Genomic DNA, 17,710 nt, shown 5'->3' with positions numbered 1-17,710 from the left:
AAGATGGGCTTGAAGAATATACACGGAAGAAATACATGAATCGGCCTTGTATACAAAGTTTGGGCTAGTTTGCCCGTGTATCTGTAAATATAGTAGGATACGTGTTCGGTTAGTTAGAATTTGGCTCGTGCACGGTTGGGATTATTCCCACGTTAGAAAGTCTACGGACTATAAATATGTATCTAGGGTTATTAAGAAAAACAACAATCACGTTCATCACAAACCAATCTAGGCGCATCGCCAACCCCTTGTTTCGAGGGTTTCTTCCGGGTAAGCATCATGCTGCCTAGATCGCATCTTGCGATCTAGGCAAGTACACGTTTATTCGCTGTTCATGCGTTGCTCGTGCTCGAAGCCTTGTTGATGGCGAGCAACGTAGTTATCATAGATGTGTTAGGGTTAGCATTGTTTCATCGTATCACATGCTTTCGTTCATGCAACCCTTAGATGTTAGCCGCCCTTACACCTATCTTAGGTGTAAGGGCGGCACCTCGCTTGATCATTATTTAGTAGATCCGATCCGTTATGATTGCTCCTTGTTCTTCAAGGATTAGTTTAATATTCTGCATAGTTAGGATTTGCAAACGGGTTGAAGGATCCAACAGCACGTAGGGTGTAGTTTGCTAGCCCTAGATGAGATGTTCCGGGGATCAACTTCATGTTGGTTTTTAGGCCTTGTCTAGGGTCGGTTTATTATCACCGTGCGTGGCTGCCAGGCTCAATCACGCGTAGGATGTTCCGATTATGTGGTGAAAACCCTAAATCGTTGTAGGTCGTTTTAGCTTTATTTTGATCAAGCAGGACCACCATGTGATCGTATACCTCATACGAATCATGGGTGGATCGGCTCCTTGAGCCGATTCACAGGACAACCTGAGAGTCGATCGAGGCTCGTATTTAATGTTTACGTGTATGCCATGCAGGAAACTAAGCGAAGCAAATCCATCTCCTTCCCGACCGTGTATAGGTCAGGTGGCACGCCCTGCACCAGCATCGGACGTGCGTGCCGAGGCTTTGCGGGCCGTCGCTCGAGGGACCAGGGCCAGCCGCAGTCCTGGGAGCCTCCCGGCTCTACTGTGTTGCCCGTCGTTGCTCGCCGGTGGGTTTCTGACCGCAACAGAGCTCTGATAAGAGAGCAAAAGCTCGCCCAAGCTTCAGGCAATTTCTCTCCATCTTCCTGGTCAAAACTATAAATTTTCTGCAAAGCAATATGTTGAGCACTAGCAGGAAAGTATTTTCGAAATAAAACATCAAGCAAACCACTTGGACTATCAATAGAATCAGGAGGCAAACTATTATACTAAGTTTTAGCATCATCCTTTAATGAGAAAGGAAATTTTTTAGCAATAAAATAAGTACGCTTCTTGATATCATCAGAAAACAAGCTACTCAAAGTTGAAAGCTCATTCATGTGTTCTACAGCACTTTCTTTTTCAGTACCACAAAAAGGTGTTTTCTCAATAATAGATATATGAGATAAATCAAGAGAAAAATCATAATCCTTATCCTTAATGTTTATAGGAGATGTGGCAAATTTAGGATCAGGAGACAAGCTTTATATCTAACAAGTATGTTGTGCAAGACGCTTCTTAATATTACTTGTACCAGTAGTAGCATTGCATTTATCAATGAAATCATCATCAAGTTCTACATAATCTTCATCAAGATCATCACTAGAGTATTCAACGAGACTCGAGTGAATTAACGAGTGTAGCAGCATTTTCATTAGGAGTTTCAGTATTTTCAATTTGTCTAGACCTAGCAATTGTAGCATCTAGAAAAGATCCTAACAAACCATCATTATCAAGCACAACAGAAGCATCATCAAAATTATAAGAGGAATTTTCAGATTCAGCAGAAGTACCAGCATTTGAAGCTTGTGGTGGTGAAACAAGTTTACTTATCACAGATGGTGAATCAAGAGCAACAGAGGTACTCAGAGTTGTACCTTTTCTTGTAGTGGATGGTAATATGTCGACTTAAGTATCGCGAGGTTTACCCATGATGGAGAATTTGCAGCGAACAATATCAATCCAAGTGAACTTGCAAAGAAAGCTATGCTCCCCGGCAACGGCGCCAGAAAATAGTCTTGATGACCCACAAGTATAGGGGATCGCAACAGTCTTTGAGGGAAGTAAAACCCAATTTATTGATTCGACACAAGGGGAGCCAAAGAATATTTGTAAGCCTTAACAACGGAGTTGTCAATTCAGCTGCACCTGGAAACAGACTTGCTCGCAAGAGTTTATTAGTAGCAATAGTTTTATAGCAGTAGCAGTAGTGAAATATCAGCAGCAGTGTAACAAAGACAACATTAGTGATTATAGTAAACAGCAGGATTAAAATACTGTAGGCACATGGATGGATGAACGGGCGCTGCATGGATGAGAGAACTCATGTAACAATCAAGGTAGGGCATTTGCAGATAATAATAAAGCGGTATCCAAGTACTAAACAATCCATAGGCATGTGTTCCATATTTAGTCATACGTGCTCGCAATGAGAAACTTGCACAACATCTTTTGTCCTACCAGCCGGTGGCAGCCGGGCCTCTAGGGAATCTACTGGAAATTAAGGTACTCCTTTTAATAGAGCACCGGAGCAAAGCATTAACACTCCGTGAACACATGTGATCCTCATATCACCGCCTTCCCCTCCGGTTGTCCCAATTTCGTCACTTTGGGGCCTTGGGTTCCGGACAGACAATATGTGTATACAACTTGCGGTAAGATCATAAAACAATGCATATCATCATGAAACAATAACATGTTCAGATCTGAGATCATGACACTCGGGCCCTAGTGACAAGCATTAAGCATAACAAGTTGCAACAATATCATAAAAGTACAAATTACGGATACTAGGCACTATGCCCTAACAATCTTATGCTATTACATGACCAATCTCATCCAATCCCTACCATCCCCTTCAGCCTACAGCGGGGGAATTACTCACACATGGATGGGGGAAACATGGCTGGTCGATGGAGAGGCGTCGGTGGTGATGATGGCGATGATCTCCTCCAATTCCCCGTCCCGACGCAGTGCCAGAACGGAGTTTCTGGTCCCGAGACGGAGTTTCGCGATGGCGGCGGTGTTCGGATGTCTTCCGGCGATTTCGTCTCACCCCGTGCGTTTTTAGGTCGAAGCCCTTAAGTAGTCCGAGGGGGGCACCTGGGGCTGCCCGAGGCGTCGCCACCATAGGGCGGCGCGGCCCAGGGGCCCACCGCGCCACCTTATGGGGTTGGCGCCTCGTGGCCCCCCTCCTTCTGGTCTTCTGGCTCCGTCCCTCTTCTATGAAAATAGGCCCATTGGAATTAATCCCGGGGATTTTCCTGAAAGTTGAGTTTCTGCACAAAAACGAGACACCAGGGCAATTCTGCTGAAAACAGCGTTAGTCCGTGTTAGTTGTATCCAAAATACACAAATTAGAGGCGAAACAATAGCAAAAGTGTTCGGGAAAGTAGATACGTTTTGGACGTATCACTCTTCTTCATGCTCCTCATCTTCATCGGCATCATCCACTACGAAGCCACCCTTCTCGTACTCATTTTATCCCTCCTCCGCTCACCACCAGCTCTGGCTTCCTATTGTTCCTTCTTATCTTCATCGGCATCATCCACTACGAAGCCATCCTTCTCGTACTCATTTTGTCCCTCCTCTGCTCACCACCAGCTCTGGCTTCCTCTTCTTCCTGCTTCTCATCTTCATCGACATGATCTACTATGAAGCCATCCTTCTTGTACTCATTTTGTCCCTCCTCTGCTCACAACCAACTCTGGCTTCCTCTTCTTCCTACTCCTCATCTTCATCGTCATCATCCACTACGAAGCTATACTTCTCGTACTTATTTTGTCCCTCCTCTGCTCACCACTAGCTCTGATCGGCATCATCCACTATGAAGCCATCCTTCTCATACTTATTTTGTCCCTCCTCTGCTCACCACCAGCTCTGGCTTCCTCTTCTTCCTGCTCCTCATCTTCATCGGCATCATTCACTACAAAGCTATCCTTCTCGTACTTAGTTTGTCCCTTCTCTGATCACCACCAGCTCTGGGTTCCTCTTCTTCCTGCTCCTCATTTTCATCGGCACCATCCACTACAAAGCCATCTTTATCGTACTCATTTTGTCCCTCCTCTACTCACCACCAGAATTGTTTCAGTTCTTCAATCTAGACACCATCGAAAAATCTGTCGTCATATCCTATTGTTTGTAAGTGATTTATTTATGTAATTAAGTCTCTAGCCCACCTCGTTCATTGCATGTATCCTCACTATATTATTTTGTACACCATTATGCAGATGGAAGATTCTCGAATGGAGAAGAAAGGCAGTCTATGATATTGGGTTCATCGACCCATCTGTCGTTAATTGGGCTATGATACAAAGTTATCCCAAGGACACAAAGTACAACTGCTAATTTTTTTAGTGAAACAAAATACTTGTGGGTACATATTATTTCCTTACAACTTCAAGTGAGTGTTACTGTCTTATACACATATTGTATTTTGCTTACTCGATGTTAAGTGTAATTGATGAGTTATGCATGCATGCGTAGATTACACTATAGTTTGCTAATCATTAGAGTTGGCTCTGGAAAAGTTTATATTATGGACCCATTAGATAAAGACCCTAAGGAGTACAACAACCTGATTTACATGCTCAACATGTATTTTGAATCATTAACACACTATATCAGCCTCTTTTGTTCATTTCCTGATACCAAGTAATTAATAACTTATTTATTCATTTTCTTTTGCCGGGCAGTTGTTGGAAAATGTTCATCACAAAGGTGACCAGTCAATGGGCAGCGCTGTTGCATTATGAAAGGCTCGAGGTAAGTAGCTAGTACTAGCTAGCTGCTCTCATCGTTTTAATTTTAGTTTCAATATATATACTATTATCATGCTTGATTTTTTTGATTGAATTCTATTCTCTTAAAGTGCGAGAGGCAGCCACATGGGACCAATTTATGTGCATGCTATGTTTTCAAGTTCATCAACATGGCGATTGAGCGGCGCGTAGATTACAAAAAATTCAAGCACGTAAAAAATATTCAGAATTCTTTTTATGATGATTTTCTATACACACAACTCATATATTCATATTTGATCTTATTCTTTATAGACCAAGGAAGGTGGAGGAACTTCCTACCAAAGGAGGCCTACGACACATTCAAGAGGAATCGTCGGAATTTTTTCTTACGGATGTCATATATGAAGCCGGAGAATACTATTACCCCTATGGCTCCTTGTAATTTAATGATCTCCATGTAATAAAATAGATGCATCAACATGTATGATTGTCCAGCTCCTATGGCTACCAATTGTGTGTATATAGTTATATATATTATGAACGTGTGCAGTATGTACTAGTCTGCATCAACGTGTATAATATATATGTATTAGCGTAGAATATGTATAAAAGAAAAAAAATTAAATGAAAATGTAAAACACAAAATACAAGGGGTAGAACCCTAAACCCTGGCGGACTTTTGTCCCGGTTGGTGTTACCAACCGGGACTAAAGGTCCCCTAGCCCGAGCGGAACTAAAGGTGGGGACTGTAGTCCCGTTTTGGCAGTCCCGATTGAGCAACCGGGACTAAAGGCCCTCCAGAACCGGGACAATAGGCCGTTTTCTACTAGTATGTATACGATGGACCATGTCAAAGGGAACTATACATTAGCTTTCTTTATTTTCAATATTTTTTTTGCAATTGGTGGCGGTTGTCCATCTTTTTATTGACATGCCACATTTTTGGTCTACAGAAAACATAACTGTTTCTATTAAGAGGAGGGAAAACAAATTTTCTCTCTCACCCTTTCTCTCTTCTGACCACATGTAAATTGTTGAAGTTGGTATGCGGAGATAAATTTATGAACCTGGTCCCATAAAAATATTTTCCAAAGAGTATACAATATTACAACTGACTTCACAACAAAAAGAAGAAGAAAAACTAAAACATGAGAATATGGAGGAGAACGACTTATGGACTACAACAAGAAAAAGATTCAGCTCGGCACTAGATGTCTCATCGACTCAACAAAAATAGAGGGACTTATGCTGGGTGAAAAGAAAACCGCACCCCCACCCGCTTCATCTCCTCTGACGACACGGGAATCCTAATATACATAGTCGTTAAACCCCTCTTGATTCACCCTCTATCGCCATCCCTAGATGATGCCGCCGAGCTAAGCCCATGCAGCTGATGGCGGGGGTGGGTTTTTTCCCTCGCACGTGGGTGCTGGGCGGTGTGACAACCATCGGTGCTAGCCTCACTCGAGCGCCGTGCTTTTGCAAGAGGAGCAGCTCCTCCTTGAGCTCCTCCTAGCGGTGGAGGGATGTCACGGTGTGGCTTCTATTGCGATGGCACGGGTTCTGCAGGCCGTGGTGCGGCTTTAGCTCTCTGACGAGATTCTGTGTTTTGTGCGGCGGCCCTATCCGGCTCCAACACGATGCCTTCAAGCGGGTAATGATGTCAAAGATGCCTCCACATCTTGCTTCATTTGTTAAAGTAAAAATCTGTATGCATCATTTTTATGCAAAGTATATGTGTCTCGTCCTACTTTAGAAAAAAAAGATAACCTTGTTTGTACAATTAAATGGTTGTAGTCTACTAATAAAGAAATGGTTCACCATATCCATGACCAGATGTTTTATTTTGTTAGGAATGCCTAGCATTTCATTCTATTTCCGACCATATCTTACTTTTAGTATGTAACACAAATTAAATCATTATGTTTAATACTGGCACGCATGGATTTGATGTTTTGGAAATGTCAACAGATGCGCTACACTCAAGCTGGCTCAGGAGTAATCAGTGGAGATCCATCACACGAGCGAGGCTCTGAGCACATGATCAACTAATAAAAGGAAGGCACGAATCTCAAAGCGCATGCCCCGAGAGCCGAATGGGAGTACCGAGTACGTGCCAATCGAATTAGCAGAAGAATCTTCTTCGGTTGAGATGTTGCTTTCCGTGGCCTCCTCTCCATACCAAAGATCCAACCCAAAATACTTTTACACATGCCGTGCACTGTCATCGTTACCTAGCATCGATCTCCACAGATTCTTAAAGCCATTAACACGTACCCTGGTTCCTGTACCTGAAAGCGCGGCTCACTCACTCACTCACTCAATACACAAGAGTGGTACTATCTAGCTAGCTAGCTAGCCGCACACACACCACCAGGCACAGAGAGCACAGTGCAGAGGCGGAGCAATCAGCTATGAGCAAGGAGAAGCACCACAAGCACGAGCACCACCTCCGGCGCTGCTGCGGCGGCTTCGCGGCATGCCTGCTGGCCCTGGTCCTCATCGTCGCCTTCATCGCGCTCGTCGTCTATCTCGCGCTCCGCCCCACCAAGCCTTCCTTCTTCCTGCAGGACCTGCAGCTCCGCTCCGTCGACCTCGGGGACCCCTCACTCTCCGCTACTGCGCAGGTCACGCTCGCCTCCCGCAACCCCAATGACCACGTCGGCATCTTCTACAGGCGCCTCGACGTCTTCGTCACCTACCGCGACGAGCCCGTCACGGTGCCGATCTCCCTGCCGCCAATGTACCAGGGACACCGGGACGTCACCATCTGGTCGCCGGTGCTGTCCGGGGAGTCCGTGCCCGTGGCCGCGTACGTCGCCGACGCCATGAAGCAGGACATCGCCGCCGGGTACGTCGCGCTGCAGGTCAAGGTCGACGGTCGCGTCAAGTGGAAGGTCGGGAGCTGGGTCTCCGGCAGCTACCATCTCTTCGTCAGCTGTCCCGCCATGCTCGCTGCCGGAACCGGCGGCGTGCCGCTCGGGGGAGGCCCCAACGGCACCGGTGGCGCCGTCGCGTCACTGAAATTCACGCAGCCGACGGGGTGCACTGTCGGCACGTGATAGAATGCATGTACGTAGCGGGCATGCCGTTCAGTTCGTAACTTATCGCCAAACAATTTCAGTTCCTTGTACTAGCAAATTGTCTAAAGCTGCTAGCTTTTGTTTATGTCCATGTAACGAGAGAATAAAATGTTTTGATGCATATGTATTACTTCAGTTTTGGAATTAATTGTTGCAGAATACTCCCCAAAACAATGCCGAATATAAAAATTCTAGCTTTAAATAGCCGGCCATAGCCTGCTATAGTTGTTTAGCATGTTGCTACTAAATAGAATCATCTACTCCCTTCGTCTAGAAATAAGTGACTCGGATTTATTTAAATTTGTACGTATCTAGAATTCTATATACGTTTTATTGTGTAGGTGTATGCAAATTTAAAGAAGTTCGAGTCACTTATTTCCGAATGGAGGAAGTATGATTCTCAATAGTCTTTGTAGCTGTTTTGGAGGGTTGCCGCTATTTGCCATACTTGGCTACATGGTATACACTCTTCTCAATCTTTTAGATGTATATGGACATTTTTATATGCAAAAGGAGAGTATGTTTGTTTGTCGGTTATTGGACGATCACACAACGGGTAGATGGAAGAAGACAGAGAATTTCATGGATGATTTAGATGTATATGGATAGTTTTATCTGAAAAAAAAGAGTATGTTTGCATCAGGGTAGTCGATTATTAGACGATCGCACAACGGATAGATTGATGATAAGAGGGGTCGTACGTGGAGCAAGGATACGAGTTGATAGGGGAACAACCACCTAACAACACACGTTAGGGTTACAGGAAAGTTGCATTAGGTAGACCGGCAGTGCGTCACGTCATGATCATTCCAGCCACTCCATGCAACGCACTAGAGGGTAGAGGACATATGTACTAATAACACTCACTGCAGTTTAATTGAACATTAAGCAAGTCTGCCTGGTCCTTCTGTATCAGAGATAGATGTAAACCCTTTACTTCCTAGATAGATGACGGTTTGGGTACCAAAATACCACTGACCAGGTAAGTCACTAATGATATTACTGGGACAACAAGAAATCTACTCAATAAATAAACCTAGGAGTAATAGATTTATTTTAGATTGCTTGGCAGAGTAGAGTGTCCACTATCTTACCATGTTCGACGTGAGCCACCATTCTAGAGAATATTGCTGCATATTCATCACGCAAGGAGACCAAACGAGTGTATATAACCCAACAAGTCATTGATCCCAACCATGGCATAAAGTTTGGAGGCCCCTATAATCCCCCTATAACATGCATCCAAAGAAGTTAGTCATGGTTTTTGTCATCTCCGACCAACCCGCATATATTTCAATAAGCTATAGCGCAATTTGTCGTATATGCAAGTAGAACGAAAGCACAACATGCATCTATATATACTCCCTCCTTCCCAAATTAGGATGCCTATATTTTCCAGTCAAAGTCAAACTTTTTAAAGTTTGAGCAACTATGTACAAAAAAAATATCAACACCTACAATTTTAAATGCACATAATAAGAAAATATATTTCATGATGGTTTTAAAAATATTAATTTTGGATTATAAATGTTGACACTTTTTTCTATATAGTTGGTCAAACTTTAAAAGTTTGACTTTATCCAAATATTATAGGCATCCTATTTTGGGATAAAGGGAGTATCTCATACCAAACAACAAGTTCATTTTCTCATAAATACAAATCTACCATATGAATTACATATATATATATATATATTGCCGTAATTATGTAGAGCGGCTCATACGGTCTAATAGAATGATAGCACATGGAGAGATTCGATCAACTTACTACCACAAACCAATAGTCTGGGGGTGGACTACACCTCTTCATGGTGAAGAGCAGAGATGAGGGGATATCGATGGATGAGAGGCAACCCTAGCAGAGGTTCCCCCTCAAATTCTCCCACGATGGCAGACTATGACCTCTCTATTTATGTATATCTTTTCTCCCTCTCTAACCGTCATGAAATAAAATCCCGAGGGTTTATATAGATGGTTTTAGGTCAAAAAATAAGGCGGCAGTGAAAGGATAAAGGCGACCGGACCGAGACGACCCAATGGAGTGCATGGGCCTTATGAGCGCGCTTTGGAGCGGCTCTGGGCCTCCAGCAAACTTCCAGGCCCTTCTTTGGTCCTTTTCTTCAATAAAAATTGACTTATAGAAAATCTAGGGCTACCACGAGTTCAGTAAGGTTCCTGAACTAAAACACGATTTTCATACCATGCAGAATATAACGTGAATAAAGTGATTTTGTGGGAAATCCCAAGGAACATTAAAATACATTGTGAAAATCTTGATATGACGTAAATAAATGAGATTATGCCATAATAAATTACAAAGTTCATATCTACGTGTCTTTCGTATCAGTCCGCGATGGCTCCTTCCCTAATAATCCCCGAGCGGAACATGCCTGCTTCACCACTTCCAAAGTCACAACCTGCACCTCCTCCATCACTCCACTCTGATGTGATGGAAGTAATGTGAGCCAACACCAGCCTTATTACAAGCAACACTAGCCACTACCCTCCAAGCTCCCCACGCCAACTTTGTCGTCCTCGCCATATAGCCACACTTTCACTGTTCCATGTCGTCGGAACACTTTTTTGGTCCTCATCCTCAAGGTTTTTTTTTTATACAGGGCAAATGTATTTTGTCGAAAACCTTGCCAAGATTAATTGGCCCATAACACATCTTCCTCAATCTGCAACCTAGGCTAGGAAACATCAATGAATCTATTCGCCAACCACCCATTCTCAATAGGAATTTAGGGCGCGCAATTCCGTTTGCCGCAGCTGGCAGGCCAAAATTCATTGATTTGGTCGCCCACAGGAAATTTTTGGCTCGTGCCCACACACTTCTTATAGAAGCAAAAAAATGTACCGATAGGCAGGTTCGATTCGGCCGTCCCAGGCAAGACAGGCGCTAGCGAGTGGCGTGTCGAGAAAAGCGAGAGTCCATGCGACACATCGAGAACGCGCGCCATAAATGACCTCACCACCTGATGAGTTCGAAATGCAGCATTTTTATCTTACTAGTAAATGTGTATGTGCATTGCACGTGTAATCTTCCAATTTTTGATTATTAACATTCACAACAGCTACTTCACTCATCTCTAGGTCTAGGTGAATATATGTGTCATGGTCGACTGATCCAACATATAGTCGCCCGAGCGGTATCTACACTTGGTAAAATATTACAATATACATAAAAAACGGGCTAAGGTGCACACTCAATTTAATGTCAGCTGGTTTTATAAAACTTCTGCTACCCTAAGCATTAATTAATTTAATAACATCTGGAAGGCATTAACAATGGAGGAACAATACAAACCGATTGTTTTTTTAGGGAAAACCATTTGGGGCACTTTATTGATTCTCAAACACAGTTACATCGTTTATGAGCTTAGCAAGTAAAAAAGCTAGGGGGATCATCGTCCCAAATACAATCAATACGAACATGAAAACTATGCCTAGCTAGTTCATGAGCAACCTCATTGGCCTCCCGATTGCAATGTTCGAAGGCGATCTCTCTAAACCCAGTCGCGAGGAGTCTAGAATCATCAAAGATAGCTGCCGAAGAGGTATCAGAAAATCCACCCTCCTTCATAGTACTCCGTATCAATTACCTGAGAATTATCAGATTGAATAATGATTTTGTTGCATCCTAAAAACTGGGCAAGGCTCAGTCCTTTCCGCAAAGCATAGGCTTCCGCCATGAACGGATCAGCAACAAAGTGGATCTCCTTGCAGTTAGCAGCGATTGTTCACTGGATTTGACCAACACAGGGTGCCCGAGATGAGATATTTAGCTATGGAAATCAACCAAACTGATGCACAAACTTAATGTGACTTTAGGCATGCTGATTCTGACCATAAGTACCGGACAACCAAATTCGAGTTTCTTCTTGTACACGCAACATGATAGCAAAGTACAGTCTTACATATGCAACCTGAAATCAATATTCATAGGAAACAAAAAGCAGTTTGAACAACTGCTCACAAGCTAATCGACTCAAAATTTCTCAAAAAAAAAAAATCAGCACAAAAAGTAATTGAGCATACAGACCAAGTCTATTTACATACTCCGTATCTGAAAGTTTTCTGTATATACTTACCGAAATCAAAGCAAATCTTGTTTGCTGTAATTAAGCATCACATAGACCAACTTACCTAATGTTTGAAGCGAACCGGGCACTCCTTCACACCAACCTTGAAAACGATCTTCGTTCAGTGTGTCAGCCGGTCACCACACAATGGATCGGCTTTTTGAATCTGTCACAGATTGCCCTTTCCCTCGGAGCCCTGGTGCACCAACCAATCAACCATTCCACAAGAGTGATCGCTTGAACATATATTTGTTCATGTTGGCATCAGAGAAGAACACGAACGTCAAGGATCCAAGAGATATTTCAATGGTTATTTAATCATCAAATATGCCCACACACACGTACACCATATTATTGGTTGTTCCATAATTTTTATTATTAATATAAAATTTAAATTAAAAAAACTATTAGATAACTTGATCAGTGCCAAGAGTATACATGAATTAAAGAGAAAGACTTTTTTTCATGTGGTAAAATGGTAGCAATACCTAGATTGTAAGAGCACCCTTTTGAAACAGCCAATTACAGTATACTCAGTACAAACCAGTGACAAATTTGATAAACATTCTACTCAGAATAAAATATATTGTTTGAGATGAAACAACAGCCATCAGGTTGAACATAGTACCATGCTAGTTGCAAAACATCAAACATATCTTCCTTGGTAGTTGCCTAAGAGAAAAGTGCCAAAAATACTTGTCTATATTATGGGTTACTTTGTCCAGCAAAGATAGACAGACTAATTGTATTTGGTGTCATCTTCTATTTTTCTATTAGGCATCTGAGCCATGCTCTGCTAGAACAGATTCTATTTTTTCATCATGTTGCACTCAAGATTGATTTTCATTACGTAGAACTTCACATTTCACACTTCTGCTAGTGAAGAGTGAAGTCAAAAGTGAAAACAGTCCAATTTGTCTTTCTTGTTAGTTGTTAGAAGTGTCGTCGTTACTGGAAATAGAAATGACAAAACAAACCTTTCAGTCCCTGTAACTTGACAAAAAATAATTATATGATATTCAAATTAACTTATGCTACTCTTATTTAGAAGATATCCTTATACCCATTTGATTGAGAAATCGGCAAGCACCAATAGTCCTTTGAGTAATCAGCACGAACACACAATAGAAGTATAAAGTAACAGTTGGTTTTACCTTAGTTTGGTTTCAAACATCGCTTGCAGTTAGTACGCACTGAATGAAAATTGATACAACATTTGAATTAAGTACCATTGTCTTCTTCTATCTAACAGAACTAATTCTCCAGAACTTTCACAAGAAAAATGCATATTACTAACACTGTAATCTCCTTAAACAATGGTTAATATGGAGGCAAGTCAAGAAGGTTTCACAAAGCTCATAGAGCGTTGTTTCTACAAGAAGTGGATATACAAGGAGCTGAAATTGCATTAGACCTAGCATTATAACACCTGGACAGTGCTGGACTTATTTCTCTAAGATACTTTAAATTGAAATATTATTCTACTTCCATCTGAGTGATTCCATTTAGCCTCGCATGCAAGAGATATATTTTGGAATAAGTAAATAGTTGTTTCTTGTCAACCGTATCAGAACCTATTGGTGTGCTTTCTGCGCAAAACCTACAGAGCAAATTAATCAGCGTTCAGAACTCATAAGATAACAGGGTAAATAAAACACAAAATCAATTCTTATATATCTTGGACTGCTCAATCACAATTGGGGTAATATCTTATAAAATTGATAAAACTTCCTTGCAATAATTAGAATCTACAAAAAGAAACATGTTTCCCAAAAGAGGTTACAACTATAGGAAAACTATCACAACATCTATGAAATATTCAGTTGATCCTTTAAAATAATTTAAGCCTAGATTCAAGTATATCAGTGGATGGCACCGCCAGCTTTTGATTTGAGGATTTTTTTTAACTTAAAACAGAACTAATAAACCACAAGTATCATTGTAATGGCCATCAAATAGAGTCAAGTAACGATCATGTACAACAAAATTCTGGCAAGCATCCCACTGAATCTAGAAATATGAAATGTATATCTTGCTTCCATCCATAACCCTGCAAGTTATTGCTGGAAAGAAAAGGCTATCAAATGAACACCGAGGAAGCATAGTACCTTATTCATGTTCATGTGGTAGAATGGTATTCCGGTAACTCGTCTAAAAATAACATCTTAGTTACATCATCAGCCACAATATCTTCCCTTGTGTCTTCAATAATTTCCTCACAAACCTCCAGGATGGCTTTCCTGATAAGAGAAGGTTAGCAATCAGCTAAAAATACTTCCAAATTTCTGAAACGTGTATTTAATTGGTGAACTTTTCCAATTCCTTGTTTCAAATACAAACCCCATGGCATCCTTTCTGACAGTAACTCCCAAGGCCACAAAATCATTGCTGGAAGGATATTTAGTTGTGTCAGCTCCTGAATCAAATCACCACGGAGACCTGATAAGAATTGTATTATAATTTTAATTCCACATCAAAACGACAATACATGCAGTTGATCGTGACTGGAATGTGGGCATCAATTGAGCATTCAGTTCCTTCCCACAAACATCAATAAATTTATTTCTCATGCTCAATAATTGGCAACATGACCCGAGTGTGTGTATTGCTCGACATTCAATCTCTAAAGCACAAAATGAACTTTTCAATCCTCCCCGTCAACCAAAATCAAGGCAACTACTTGAACAATCCAGTATATGAGATAGAAGAAGAGGGGAAGTTACCATCGAGATGGAGGCCTAGTCAGGCGGTCAGGCGGTCAGGCGCTCGGCGTCGGCATCGGGACTGGGCAGCCGGCGCCTATTGGCCGTCGCGCCCGCAAGGTCCTCAACGTGGTGGACGGATGCCGGTGTTGTAGGCTGCGTGGTTAGGCGACCTCACCTGGGCGGAACGCGTGGGATCCGGCGTGGTGGGGGGTCGTGGCCATGCGACATCACAGTGGAGATCACCGGTGTGGAACTGCAGAACTGGCAAGACCTCGGTTGCGGCGGCGACGATTCACATTAAGATAAGAATCGCATGGCGGAGGCAGCACGCGGCGAGGGCCGTCCATGTCGTACCGAAACCGTCCGGCGAGGCTCCGGGAGGCCGTAGGGGAGGTATGAACGCACGGCGAGGTCATGCGAGGGCGGCTCTGGCTGAGGCAAGCGTGAGGAGAATGATAAATCCTTGAGAAAAGGCAAGATTTTTTTACAGACACATCGTGGGCACTACGTGATTGGAAGGAACGACGGCAGTTTTCCGAGAACATGGAGTGATTATAGGAGACAGTTATGTGGGATTGATTTTCAGAGACGTGAAGGCGCTCAACGTGTTTGACGGTCAACATTGAGAAGATCTGGATCGTTCGATTTACCTTATTTGACGGATAAGATCTGTTGGATCTGCCCCTCTCTCCCTTTTTATATTATTATATTATATTATTATATTAATATTAATATTATAGTGGAGATAATTTTTGCACTAGTTACATTAGGATTTTCGTATTTTATCACGCTTGTGCGTACCCTTCTATGCTTGTTTCGTCAGGATCCCGAAATCTTAAAGAGCGATGGAAATACCTATCGATGCTAGGGAAATCGGGGTTCCCCGTGCACCGTCGGCGCGAGCCGCCCGAGCATGGTGCTTGAGTCGGGAGTCCTGCGAGACCCACCCGGGAGCTGTCGCTCCGCCGGTGAGAGGAGCCATCCTCCATGGCGCCCACGTCTTGCCGGGAGTGCATGGTGGGCAAGTGGCGGCCTATTTCCGAGGGAAAGTCTGACAGCCCGCTTGCCGCGCTTAGGAGGAACGACTGCTGCCCCTGCGCCTTGGCTGGACTGCACGACACGATGTCGCGACTGCGCCTAGTACCCGCCGCTAGGGGCCCCGCCCCTGTTGCAACCTACTTCATTGCTCGAAATTTGTTTATCATGCACCCTGCACATGTGGACTCCCCTTGGCCTATAAAAGGAGTATCTAGTGCTCCTTTGAGAGGTTAGGCTTGGGGAAGGAGGAGAAAAGAATTGTATTGGAGGCAAAGGAAGGAGAAGTCGCAGCTCGTCATGTATATAAGGAGATCATACATGCATGTCATAGGGGCTTCGCATCTAGTGCCCTGAACCTTGGTAAGAAATGTGTGCTTGTGTGTTGTGCTTGATCCAGGTTGCAGCGCCCAACGCCCATCTACCAAACAAAAAAGAGGGTGCAATCCCCTGGTGTCCTCCGTCCCGTGGACACCGGCGCACCAGGTAGGGGGATGCTCGCGTTGCTACTGGATAGGCGCCATCATTGAGCATGCGCCCAGGAAACGGAGGAAGGACAACCTGAGTGCCCAAAGGGGAGTGCGCGCGAGATCGCAGATCACTTCCCAAGTGGAAGGAGTATCAGCTGAACCGCGGGCAACTCAAGAGGAAGTCTCGGTTGACCAACACCATCACGTCTAGTAGAAACATCATCAGGTTGAGGAAAACTTTCCGTTGCCACCTCCGGGGCCTCCCCCGGTAGGGGCAGAGAGGCACATCCCAATCTACCTCGGCATGGCATCGGGAGTTCTAGAAGGGGGGGGGGAGGTGGATCGGACGGGCTTCAGCTCGATCTCAACGCCCTTGCGGAATGCTGAGCTCAAATAATGTGGAACACTATTCGGGGGCAGGAAAATCACCCTTGGTTGGAGCTGGAGGCCGGCGGACCGCCCTCACCGGAAGCATGGGATTCTGATAGGGCAAAGGTGGCTGATCTTTCGATGAGATGATGATAACGTTGTTTTGTTGGTGGATTTCATGCTTGACGATCCGACTACACGTGCAAAACTCATGCGCCAATGCAATCGCTAGGACAATCCTTGGGAGTTATTGATCTTGCGGATGCACGATCAGCCTGACCAAAAGGTCTTAATTCCACCTGAAATCAAGAACAAGTAAGAACTAATAATGCAATCAGAATTATTGCGGATATAAATGAAAGCTTTATTAAAAAGGTGGGATTCAGAATAGTCGGTCTTGTTCTGGGCGTTGGCCTCAAAAGAAGTACACAAAGAGTTTCAGAAATGGCTAACTTTTAATCTAATCAAAATCCGAGTCTAAATGGTGGCTGACTTAATTCCTACGAAAATAACATGGGCCTGGCCCAAAACTAAAGGTGACACAGGACCATATTATGCTATGAAAGAAATTATGAAGTATAATCTTGTGTATTTAGTCCAAGTCTTTAATCATCATTATGGTGACTTCAAAGTTCTGAAATATCCACTTGTGGCGTCCTCTTCAATCCTCACATGCTTGCTGCCATCTTCTCCATGTGTGATCATGCTCCAATGCTTGTCATTCTCATCCATGGTAGGTCCATCATTCCTAAGAGTAACAAACACATCTGATTTAGGCAGCATCATATTCTCATGTATGTGAGCAATAGTTCCATGAAACGAAAGTACCTGATAGTTAAGTTGTTTGGCACGAACTCGAGTGATTGGTCCTTGTATTTGTGGAGCTGTAGGCATAGTGGTTGTATCGATATATGGGATGTCCTCATCATATTCCCTGCAGGGCGCAACGTTGCTCGCGGCACAAAGCGTGCCTTGTCAGCGCGTGCAGGTATGCCCTGTGTCCATAGAGAGGCTTGGGCTATGGCCCAAGGCATGATCCAGTTCCCGCCATCGCGGTCCGCACCCATCTTGAGTGGAATGTTGTAGTGGAAAGCCTTTTTGATTTCATATCATGTCTGCGGGTGGCAGTCGCCGGGGAGAGTACCTCGCA

General features: G+C 43.5%; 1 protein-coding gene and 1 long non-coding RNA gene across 2 annotated transcripts; one reads left to right on the top strand and one right to left on the bottom strand.

Annotated features, from left to right (window-relative positions):
• The first annotated feature begins 7,201 nt into the window (after window positions 1–7,201).
• Window positions 7,202–8,069, top strand: LOC124687237 (NDR1/HIN1-like protein 1). The gene has a single exon (XM_047221039.1). The coding sequence runs from the start codon at window positions 7,228–7,230 to the stop codon at window positions 7,873–7,875; it is 648 nt and encodes a 215-aa protein (XP_047076995.1). The 5' UTR covers window positions 7,202–7,227; the 3' UTR covers window positions 7,876–8,069.
• A 3,304-nt stretch (window positions 8,070–11,373) lies between these two features.
• LOC124687236 lies at window positions 11,374–14,768 on the bottom strand. The gene is made up of 3 exons (XR_006998156.1): window positions 14,705–14,768; window positions 14,322–14,420; window positions 11,374–14,221 (listed from the first exon to the last, which is right to left on the bottom strand). It is a non-coding gene; the product is annotated as an uncharacterized LOC124687236 (long non-coding RNA).
• Window positions 14,769–17,710: the final 2,942 nt, after the last annotated feature.

Source organism: Lolium rigidum, chromosome 2 (genome assembly GCF_022539505.1).
Source record: "Lolium rigidum isolate FL_2022 chromosome 2, APGP_CSIRO_Lrig_0.1, whole genome shotgun sequence".
Lineage (NCBI taxonomy): Eukaryota > Viridiplantae > Streptophyta > Magnoliopsida > Poales > Poaceae > Lolium > Lolium rigidum.
The sequence above is the reverse complement of the archived record's forward strand: the minus strand, read 5'-3'. Positions and strand labels throughout refer to the sequence as shown.